Source organism: Rhineura floridana, chromosome 2, assembly GCF_030035675.1.
Source record: "Rhineura floridana isolate rRhiFlo1 chromosome 2, rRhiFlo1.hap2, whole genome shotgun sequence".
Taxonomy (NCBI): Eukaryota; Metazoa; Chordata; class Lepidosauria; order Squamata; family Rhineuridae; genus Rhineura; species Rhineura floridana.
Genome location: NC_084481.1, coordinates 91049194 through 91061133, shown reverse-complemented (window position 1 = coordinate 91061133; position 11940 = coordinate 91049194). Strand labels below are relative to the sequence as shown.

The 11940-nt window shown below is 42.0% G+C and overlaps 1 protein-coding gene across 2 annotated transcripts; it reads left to right on the top strand.

Annotated features, from left to right (window-relative positions):
- The first annotated feature begins 2009 nt into the window (after nt 1-2009).
- On the top strand, nt 2010-11171 carry LOC133376671 (C-X-C chemokine receptor type 1-like). 2 transcript variants are annotated; one of them, XM_061609265.1, is made up of 3 exons: nt 2010-2119; nt 3202-3361; nt 8019-11171. In XM_061609265.1, exon 3 carries the CDS (start codon nt 8040-8042, stop codon nt 9123-9125), a length of 1086 nt encoding a protein of 361 aa, XP_061465249.1. In that variant the 5' UTR covers nt 2010-2119; nt 3202-3361; nt 8019-8039; the 3' UTR covers nt 9126-11171. The 2 variants fall into 2 exon arrangements, with proteins under 2 accessions (XP_061465249.1, XP_061465250.1); XM_061609266.1 differs by lacking the exon at nt 3202-3361.
- Nucleotides 11172-11940: the final 769 nt, after the last annotated feature.

The window sequence follows — 11940 nt, the reverse complement described above, 5'->3', positions numbered from 1 at the left end:
CTTCCATTCCTTGAGCTAACCAACAAGGGGATAGATAAAGGATCCGTAGATAGCTGCAAGTGAATGTTTTCTAGATAAAGTTTCATTTGATTAAGTCCAGTCAAAATTCCCAATCTACCACTTAGTGGGAGGGAACCGAAGGAGTGCAGCAGTGCGTTTTCATCCTCATCGAGGGGGTCAAAAGGCCAAACGGATAACTGTCTCTCTTCCTGTTTAGGCAGGTCCACAGGCCTGAGATATTCCGTTGGAGAAACTTTGTCCCCTCTGATGTTTAGTTCTATGGGATCCAAGTCAATAAGAGGTCCTGAGTTCTTTGTCTTCTCTTCTTGAGGGGAGGAGCCACAGTACCTCCATCGGGGGAGCAAGTCCTGAGGAGGGGCCTTGTTTTCAAAGTACCTAAGAATTACGACTCCTTCCTGTGCCAGGGCCTCCTTATGGTAAAGAATTTGACTGACCACCTTCTGTGAAGAGAAGGTGGCTACTGCGCGTGTGTTAATGCCATTAAAATAAAGATATTCCACCTGGGCTACATCCGCCATTTGTAGATGAATCATAGGGCAGCACTTTAAGACCTCCAACAAATGTAATTTGCGATCGTGTTGAGGCAATAGGCCGGCGGGCTTGGGAAAGTCTACAAGCACCAGCTTGTCTTGGTTCCATACTAGATTCCGTTTAGGATCTAACTGTGTTGGAACTGAAGGCTCCCTTCGTAGGGCCTCCTGCCACGGATCTTGTATTACAGCATTACTTTCCTGGCCTCCACATGTGGGAGCCCTTTGCGAGGGCAAGGCCGTGATAGAAGGGCTCATATTGGGTGCGTGCTCTTGGATCGTTGGTGGGAAGTTTTCACCAGTGCTCTCTTGGCGGGGGCCAACCTCTTTTCCCTTTTCCCATGGCTTTGGTTGGCCCAGAAGATCAAATAATTTTTGAAAGTTCATTTTATTGCCCCGGGGCAGTTTTTGATTTTTCAAGTTTTTGGTTTTTTCTTTTTTTCTTTTACCTTAAGAGGCTTCCTTTTTCTTTTGGTAACACCACCCGAACTAATGGGGGGAGTCGGAATCTGACCCCCCATGGGCCTATCTGTTGTTGACTGAGGGTGGCGGGTAGCCAGATCCTCGCACTGGGGAGGAATAGGAAGTTTTTGATGAAACTCCGCCAGAGTCATCAGAAGCTGATTGCATTCACTGAGAAAAGCTTTTATAAGCTTTAGCTCTGTTGCCATCGTAAGCAGCCCACCAGATATTAAGAGATGCTGATCAGAATCCATCCTTTCGGCTTGTGTACACTGCTGATAGGGGTCTGTTTTTATATTACGGTTGGTGTCCCATCCCCTGTCTCTCTCAGCTGTACTCATACACAGGTCTGGCATGCTTAGCTCTTCAGATGAAGTCAGCTCAGAAATAGCGCTAACACTCCCCAAAGGCTCCACAGGGGACAAAGATGTCCGTTTATGTTGCCCCCGGGGAGGAAGAGATGAGGTTGATTTAGTTGCCTCGTTAAAGGAGAGGTGTTGTGTGAAATTTTCCATATCATCATTCTTTGCCAATGCGAGTTCTATTGCCAAGTTTGGAGCTGAAGGCGTATCGTTCCTCCATTGCATGTGATTCTTGGTTGTAAATGACCAGTCACAGGGGAAGGGTGTGGCTTGCGTAGACAAATTCACAGTCTGCTTGTGTGAAATGGCAGGGAAAAAATGAGTAATTTTTAACTGGTTTTGCTGATTTTCAATGACATTTTCTTCAGAATATGGGGAGCAAAGATCTCCCCGGGACCTCTTCCTTCTCCATCTGTTACTCCAGGTGGCTATACTTTTAAGTGGTGAGCTAACATCTAGAGCTTTCCAAGCTTTCCTAGTCAGAACCATGTGAGTGATTATTTGTTATTGATTACCTAATGTTTGGTTGTTATAGTGTTATAATAATAAAAATTCAAATACGAGCCAGGAGTTTTTTCTTTTCTTTTTCCAAAAGCCTGGTTGCAGAGAGCTGTTGATAAGCTACTGGAAAGCTCACGGCTCTAAAGGCCGTCGGAGCAAGCTAGGCTCATTAATGAGCACTCTGTTCTTTCACCCAAAGTGGGAGTATCCTCAAGGCCACAGCAGCCAGCAGCTTGGTTTTTGGTAAGTGCCTTGCTAGAGCACAGTTTTCCAGTCTGGAGTGAAATATAAATAAGGTCTGTGCTATCCTTAGCAGCTGAGGGCAAGGCGGTAATAAATTTGAGCAAGCGTTTCCCAGTTATAGTTAAAGATGTTAAAGATGTTAAACAGACAACCGGGGGAAACCAGCCACTCACCTGACACCGGAACCGGAAGTCTATTTCACATTTAGAGAATAAGACTGAGAGACAATGGCAGTAGTGGAACCCCAGTGTCCAGGGTTCATGTCCACCTGTCTGTCTTCTGCACAGCACTGGTTCTCTGATGTATTATGGATCTCACAAATCCTGCCATACAACACCAAGCATTTGCACTAGATCAAATCCTTAAACAGCACACATGCAGCAGGCTTGTGATGATGTGTGCTCTTAGCCATAATTTAGGGGCAGGCTGGAAGATGTGATCAAACTGGATCCTGAAAGTGTGAAGGCAGAGATGACAGCGCAGCATAATGTCAATAGATCCTGTCCTCGATCCCCACACATTCATAACTTCTTTTGTGCTCAGTCTACAATATATATCCCATATCATATATTTTTGTGAGTGGGGGACTGTTTCCTTCAAAATCCACACTCATTCTATGCAATCAGAACGGCTGTTTCCAGACAATGCTCATTAATGTGTGATGATGACTCCAGATGGCAATTACAAATGGGGCTGTGCAACCCACAATAAGATTTGGGGCACCTCAAATAATATTCCCGTGACTCCAGGAGAGTCTTCTCTGTGAGATGGCATTGAATTGCATCTGGCTCAACTCTTTGTTTGGGTGCAGGGCCCTGTCAAGTGTGATGCCTCCATGTCATAAAAGCCAAAATATGTAGAAAAGAATAAGGATCTGTAGCTGTGCACTCCACAGTACGTTTTAGGCCACCCCAAATGACATAGCCACACATATATTTTGAACCTCTATGCAAGTAAGGAATTGTGAACTAGTAATCAAGTTCAGTATCGTGTTTGGGAATCCACAGGCACTGAAGGAACTGAGGTGGCCACCCACTACACTGATCACAGTTTGAGCTGTTTCCTGTTATATTCATCCACAGCCAATTCCTCAACCAAGCTCTGAGGTAATACAAATGAGGCCTTAATGTTCTTCCTTGTGCACTGTGGAGGGAAGTTTTGCAAAGGCCAGTTCCCCCTTGAAAATTCGCACCTTCGGCATCACATTTTTGTGCTGTCAAGACAATTCTCTAAAGCAGGCAGGTAAGTGGATGACCCTGGCTAACTTTCCATAAGAGTGAGGTTGAGGATGAGAGTGATGATAAGGACAATACATGAATGTATTAGGAACAATATATTAATATGCAAGACTTGATATTCCAAGCGCTAAAGTTCTAAATGCGCTTCTGTACCTCTAGATGTATAGTAATTGTCCAGAAAGCTAGAAGTTAAGCTGCTGCAACATTTTGATACTGTGATCCTTATTGTTCATCACAGTAATTATATTCACATTGCATTGCACTGCCAGTCTGCACACTAAAATCTTACTAAAGATGATTTTGTGTAAAATGTTAAATTTTCCATTTTAAATCCTTATTAAATATGATACTATAGCACTGATCATAATTTATCATTGAATTGATGAGCATATCTCCCAATTTAAATAATAATCAGAAAAAAGAAAACAGAGGGAGAAAGAGAGAGAGATGTCCAAATGAACGGGGACATTTATAATATGAAGCGATGCACTGTGGAGTACAGCTATCTCTAATGTGGGGTAGCTGTTTATACAGAGATCACAAATCTGGAACTGATAGGGAATGATGTCTGAGGTGGAACAGCTATTTAGAGAAGGGTTCTAAAACTGGCAATGAGATGTAGATGATGTTATTAATTATTATAAGTTGTTGTTATTTATATTGCTGCTGCTGCTGCTACAGCTCTCTCAATACTTTGCCTTTCATAAGCCAAAAAGAGAGGTCCTTGCCCTCAAAGAGCTTACAGTCTAAATTTTGACTGGGAAAGAAAAAGGAAGGTGAAGGGAAGAAGTTGCTGCCCTTATATAGTGGAAGGGTGCAGTTAACAGTACAAGTGTTCTTTGCTCAGCATGAATGTGAAGCTGCCTCTAGAGCAGAGCACCTATTTATAGAGGAAATAATTGCCAGGTATTCAAAAGCAGTTGCACCTCTGCATGAGTTTCCATATGCATTTCGTAGGGCTTGGTGATTTACACAACACAGATTGGCATTGCAACATGCCACACATTTTTTTTCTTTGCAGCATGCCTAACCAAGCATGGTATGCAGCATGTGTTACATACAGCTCCCTCATGGAATGCCTGGCTATGCAGCAGATATGCTGGATTCCACTGGACTAGCCAGCAGAGCAAAAGGGAGCTTACAACGTCAGTCCAACGAAGCATCCAATCACAGGAGGTGCTATCTCAGTGGAAGTTCCCAAGCAAAAGAAATTGTGTTCCCTGGCTTGTTACAACAGGGCTTTAGAACCGGGATATCCAAATCTTCATTGAGCTCATCATCATACCACTAATTTACAAATCATACAAATGCTAAGAATAATGAGAAGTATCACCTATTTGTTGACTTTTCTTTGCACATAAATGAGTCCGTCTGAATTTTGAAAATAGATAAAGGAGTGATATCTCCAGCGTCGGCTGTTCACCAACTTTAAATCAGAGGGCGTATGTCACTGTAGGGGAAAAAATTGCGTGTGAGGCAGCCCTCAGTTTACAGCTGCATTATCAATGCAGACCTTAGAAATGAGACTTGCATGGCAAACATGACATATATCTTGGGAAAGAGGTGTGCTCACACTTCCTCTTACAAAGACAACAAAAGCAACGAAGTTGTTGACACAGATTTCCCCACAGCGTTGTAAAGTGAAGACTACTTCACATGTGTAGTTTTACCTATACTGACATATCCTTTCTACAGAAAAAGAAAAAAATAGCCCACATGTATGTTTTGCAGAGCTTATTATACATGTTTAGAAGTTATAATGGAAAAATAAACACTTTTATCTGTTTCATGATGCTGTGCAGGGGTGCTGTCCAAATGTTGTAGATTACAGCTCCCACCAAACCTGACCATTGGCTATGCTGGCTGAGGTTGATGGGAGCTGGAGTCCAAGACATCAGGAGGGTATATCATGTTGTACACAGATATATGTTTCCCCACTTGGGCGGTATTATAAAGGGAAAATGTTGTGAGTGAGGTGTCCTCATAGTAGACAATGGGCACTTCCAGACAGTTGTTATTTTAGGGTGCAATTCAATCACATACCAGCAAATTCAGGTTGTGCAATTATAATTCATTGGAAGGCTTTGTGCAACAAACTCACTTTCCCAAAAGATCTGACTTTTTGTAAAGGGAAAATGCAGTGGAAAGCTTTGAAGCAACATCATCTAACCTCCCTGCAAAACAATCAGAATGACTACTAATTAAATAGCCAGTGAGACTTAGGTCATGTAAACATAATATATTGAAAGTATATTATTTCCCCCAAAGAATCACGGCAACTGTAGTTTACCACCCACAGAGCTACAATCTCCAGCACCCTTAACAAACTACAGTTCCCAGGATTCTTTGGGAAAAATAAATGTCCTTTAAATGTTATGGTGTGTAGCCCTTATCTCCATGCAAACAAATCCCAATGAATGTTCAATAAACAGGTCATCTGGAAGCACCCAATATTGGCCTAATATTCCTGTAATGCAGAGATTCTCAAACTTTATTGTATATTATTTTTTGGCTGCCCAGTATCTATATGTGCCCTTCATGCATTTATGTGTGTGTATGAATGTAAACACATTTCCAGGGCTGGTGGCAGGCATGACTGGGCCCTTGGGCACCAGCCTGCCCCAGGTCTGCAGTGTAATACTCCCCCCAACCCCCCCTCGCAATGCAGGTGGCACGGGCTGCCCGCCCCATCTACCTTCTGCGTCAGCATGCTCTGTGTACACGCCTTCAATTACCCAAGATGGCAGTGGGGGTGTAAACTGCTTAGGGACATCCCACCACCATCTTGGTTGATGGTAGGCATTGCGCACGCAGTGTGCTGGAATGACAACGCAGGAGGTAGGTGGAGTGGCTGGCTTATTTAAGCCAGTGCTGCCTGTACTGGGGGGGGGCATTGCCTGGGAGCTCCCACTCTGCGAACTGCAGCAGCATTGGGTCACTGGGCCCCACAGTCTGACACTAGCACGGGTCATGGAGCAGCAGCTGCCCCCAACCAGCCAGCTGGCACCAGGCCTGATCACTTCTTCAGTGGTTTATCAAACTTCTTTTTAAAAAATAAACACAATAAACAACAGAAATGAAAGAGAACTAAAACTAAAACAAAAAACAGATATTTGAAAAGCAGGCTTATCATGTGATACAAAGCAACTGGGAACAAAAAACACTTCTAAAAATTAAATAACATCTCTGCTTAAATAGTTTTTGGCCTCTGTGGATTGAAGGTAAACCCAGTCTTTGTTTTCAGTAGGCAGAATGGTTTGCCATTCAACTTGCATAGCTGGGATCTCTCTAGAATTTACATACTACAGGTATATCTATGTTGTCAGACATTTCCACGCTTGTATGGAAGAAAGCCCGGCTGGTTTTATTAAATCAATACAATTGGTTGGAAAAGGCAGCCAGGCATATGTTCTCATACAGCATGAGTGGGGAACCTGAGGCTGAGGGCCAAATGTGGCTCTCCAGACCTCTCTACCACACCCATGGGACATTTCCAAGTCCACACCCCTTATCTCCAGTCTACATCTCTCAATAGCTCTCCTCTGCACCTTCTTCAAATGCCCCAGCCAATACAGCTAGCCCTAAGGGATGCTGGAGTGGTAGTTTTAACAATATCTGGAGGATCACAGTTTTCCATCCCCGATTTAAAGAAATAACAATAAAAATAATCATCTCTACAACGCAGATAGTGAGCTAGTCCTCACCTGATGCAAGTTAAAATGATCTAGTATAACTGAAGACGATCTATACACATGCCCCATCCTTTCAGTTAATCAAGGCAAACAATTCCACCATGTGCCACCAGCAAGGCTGAGATGTTCTTCAGAAATGTGCCTGCAGAGCCAATAGCACCAGATTCCTAAGAAGATCTTTTTATTCTGTGATCTTTCCTTGAATGAGTTTGGTCTGGAGAGAATCCCCCCCCAACCCCAAAGTGAATTGTTTTGGTCACCTCTGGGTTCTCTGCACATTGTATGGTATAATATAGATTACAAGGGCTACTCTGATTAACAATAGTCTTTGCATTGTTGCAGGGAATTGAATCATTAGATTATTCATTTGAGCTATATTGTTTGATGATTATATTACATTGCCTGAAGGAGAGCACATACCATACTTTTAAAGCACATTTCCTCTCCCCCAATGGATCCTGGGAACTGTAGTTTACCCCTCACAGAGCGACAATATCCGGCATCCTTAACAAACGACAGTTCTCAGGATTCTTTGAGGAGGGTATGTGTTTTAAATGTGATTTAAATGTATGGTGTGTATGCAGCCTGATATGCTTCCAACATCAGAATTTAAGATGCTGCAGTTTTAACTTCTTTTTTAAAATGCTTAAGCATTTTGAGAACTGCAAAAGGATTTTTTTTCCTGACACATCCAAAAGTTTAGGCTGCAAACACACCATACACTTAAAGCACATTTAAAACACATTATTTCTCCCAAAGAATACTGAGAACTGTAGTTTGTTAAAGGTGCTGGGAACTGTAGCTCTGAGAGGTTAATTACAGTTCCCAGGATTCTTTGGGGAAAACCATGTGCTTTAAATGTAGGGTGTGTACACAGCTACATTCAAAATGTCATGCATAACTGAAATATACCCCCTTGGTTTAAATGAACTTGTACATGTGCCTGTTTTGGTTTCATATTCTACACAGGCCGAGAGCAAGACCACAAGGATGGGAGACCTATCTCTATCTGGAGATGATCTTTTTGGCTTCATGTATAACAACAGTGATTATGACTACAACACCATCAACCCCAGCAGTGTAGAAGCCGCACAACCCTGCAAACCTGAGAATATGTCAACTCTGTTCAAGTACATAGTGGCATTCCTGTATGGCCTGACATGCCTTTTAAGCCTGGTGGGCAACTCCCTGGTGGTTCTGGTGATCAGCTACATCAAAGGAAACCGTTCTGTCACTGATGTATATCTCCTGAACCTAGCCATTGCTGATCTTCTCTTTGCACTCACCTTGCCATTCTGGGCTGTATATAAAGCTCATGAATGGATCTTTGGCACTCCCATGTGCAAAATCATGTCACTCCTGAAGGAAGTCAACTTCTACAGCGGCATCCTGCTGTTGGCTTTTATCAGCATTGATCGCTACCTGGCAATAGTTTGTGCAACTCGGGCAGTAACTCAGAAGAGGAATTGGGTCAAATTTGTCTGTGTTGGCATCTGGGTGTTCTCCTTCCTCCTTTCTCTTCCTGTGATCCTTTTCCGTGAAGTTTTCCTTCCACCTAACTCCACCAGCATGGTTTGTTATGAGAATATTGGAGGGAATCAAACATCTGAGAGAAGGGTGATCCTGAGAATCCTGCCACAAATGTTTGGCTTCATTCTTCCTTTGGTCATCATGCTGTTCTGCTATGGTGTGACAGTCCACAGGCTCTTCCAGACCAAGAACAGCCAAAAAAAGAAGGCAATGAAAGTCATCTTGGCTGTTGTGTTTGTTTTCCTGATCTGTTGGCTGCCCTATAATATCTCCCTGTTTGCTGATACCTTGCTGAGGACTGGAAGTATTGGTGACAACTGTGGCCGTCGTAAAAGCATTAGCACAGCCCTTTCAAGTACTGAAATCCTGGGATATGTTCACAGCTGCATAAACCCCATCATATATGCCTTCATAGGGCAGAAGTTCCGGAACAACTTCCTCAAGATCTTGGTCACACGAGGTATAATCAGCAAAGAAGTCCTGACTCGGTTTAGAAAGGGATCCTCTTTCTCATCTACCTCTGGCATCACTTCTACAACTCTGTAATAGCCATGCCCAGAGGAAGGGAGAGAGGGAGGACAGGGTCACTAAAGAGACTGTCCAGCTATTTTTACGTTGAAGGTTTCAGTAGGCTTCAAGAGTCAGTTTCACTAAGGTGATACTACTGAGATGCTTTAAAAAACTGTGTCTGCCAGGGTTAGCTGTGATGTAGCAATGCCAATTAATGGCACGAGTCCATTCCTGTCTGCTTGCCTCAAAAGCAAATATGATTGCCTTCCACCCAGAAAGGTTATCTTCTCCAAATCATCTGAACAAGTTCACATAAAGTATTGTACTCCAAGAAACAATTACAATATTCCCAAATGGAAGACTGTGTATTAAAACCTAGAGGGCTACCAATTTATGTCCAATGAAGATAGTGTAAAATTCCTTATAAATGATGACCAAAGAATCTCTTGTTCTTCTGTATCCATTCTGTCTAAAGAAGAATACTGTGACGAAATATTGGGTGGATGCAGCCATCATTTTTATCTGAGCCTAACCAAAAATAATATATACAGAGAGAATTAGCAAACTCAGTTCCCTCTCTACCTTGTATTCCTTTTTAATTTCCTTTTTTTATATCTGTCTTTGGTATATTTTAAATTGAATATGTTTATATAGCTTGATATAAATATAATTTTGCTGTAAACTTGCATCTGTAACTGTGATTCAGTCAATGCAATTAGGGGGGTGGGGGTTATACGGAATTATTTCCACATTGGTCTTTAGGAAAAAGCCATGCCTCCAAATGTTCCAGTTGAGGACTCATGTCTCTGCGATAGTACGTCTGATTTCCACAATTCACTTATTATCAAGGCAAATTCAGCCTCACATCCACAGGACAAACAATTGATGGCCTAGTGTGAGCTCTGAATGGTCTGCATGTTCATGCAGGTCATCTCAGGTAGAAATTGTCTGCCTCCGCCCGCCTCTGGCAGGGATACCACCAAGGTAGTAGGTAGCAGTGCCAAATAAGAAGATCTGGTAGATACTAAGTAGATATCTTTTATTAGATAAGATGTTGGCCTAATAAAGAATCATGTAAACTATTCTCTCTCTCTTATATTTTCTATATGTACAGCACATGATGATTTGTTATTAAAACACTAACAGTCAAAGGAAGGTTATATAGTTGTACCTCTAGTTATTTGTCTTATAGTCACTCAGTCATTTAGAAGTGCATGCAATGGAGGAATACTTAATACACTGCCCATTTCCGACATAGAAAGCAATTCCTTGTATGGAATTAGGTGAAACCCTTGTGTAGATTGTTATACATGACAATCACACATAGGTGTATCTCTCTCTCTCTAGTATATATATATATATATATATACAGTTTTGAAAGCAACAAACAGAAATATATATATGCTGTGAAGCTATAGTCAACAATGGGAAGCAGTCTTGAATCATTTACAGCACAATCCAATACTTCCTACTCAGAAGAAAGCCCCACTGAGTTTAGTGAGACTTACTCCCATGATGGAAGTGTGCATAGGAGTGCAGCTTGAGGTCTCTTAAGAAAACACATGTGCTTGCACAGAAATTTTATTGTTACAGGAACACTTACATTCAATAACCAAACTTTTTAAAAAGCAATTTTAAGATTGATGTAGGTGGTATATGGACTTGCAGAAAGGGGATGGTGAGAAAATTATATGTGTATACCTTAAATTAATAGGTGGATGGGCAATTAGCCTTGAGTCATTCTCAAAATAATTACTCAGTCAAGTATAGCTGTCTAGGAAGACCTGGGTGTCACATGCAATGGATATTGAGGTTAAACGTTAGCATAGTTTTATGTACTGCATTAGAAAAATGAAAATATGACAACTTCAGGTAGGTTTTAGATTTCTTTCAACTTTAGAAGTCATTCTCTGTCAATACAACACTTTGGCTGGAGACATTTTATGTGGGGGTAACGTTTCCCCCCTCCCCCAGCAACTAGTCTTGTTTAATCTCAATGCTTAAATGGAAACAATGTCCAATGTCTGTGTTCTACAACAAATTATGTTGCTATATTGACTGGAAACGTTTTACACAACAATGCATCCCCTTATGTACAAGTATACAGCTGTTGTAGAATCCAATAAAATAATGAACAACTCTTCTAATCAAAGTGTACATCCAATGAGATCATGTCTACATTTTCAGGTACCTACAAGTAAAGAAAGAGCTGTCTAGTTTTGTTCTTGTCACTAAAACTAACGCTGGAATGAATTTTTGTGAGGTCACATCTGCACCTTACATTTAAAGCACTATGATACCATTTTAACAGTCATAGCCTCCCCCAAACAGTTATGGAAACTGTAGTTTGTTAAGGATGCTGAGAATTGTTATGAGACCCCTATTCCTCTCACAGAGTTACAACTCTCAGAGTTCCCTGGGAAGAGGGACTGATTGTTAAACCACTCCCAATAAGCTTAATTCAATGCAATCTATCCACCCTTTTGTGTTCACAATCTAGCATCCCCATCACTACTATATTGCTGATTATTATTATTATTTAAAAGCTCAGCAGGTTGGCTGAGGCTGGGGTCCACATACTGCAGCTGAAATGTATTTATTTAACTATTATTGCATTTATATCCCACCTTCCCTCCAAGTTGCTCAAGGTGGTGCACATGGTTCTCCCCCACTTTCCATTTTATCCTTACACCAACCCAGTCAGATAGGTCAGGTTGAGAGACTACGTCTGGCCCAAGGCCACCCAGTGGGCTTCATGGTTGAGTAGGGATTTGAACCTGGATCTTAGTCCAACACTGTCACCCACTGATGTTGGGAGACAGGACTGTACACCTTCAGACTGTCAGGGGGG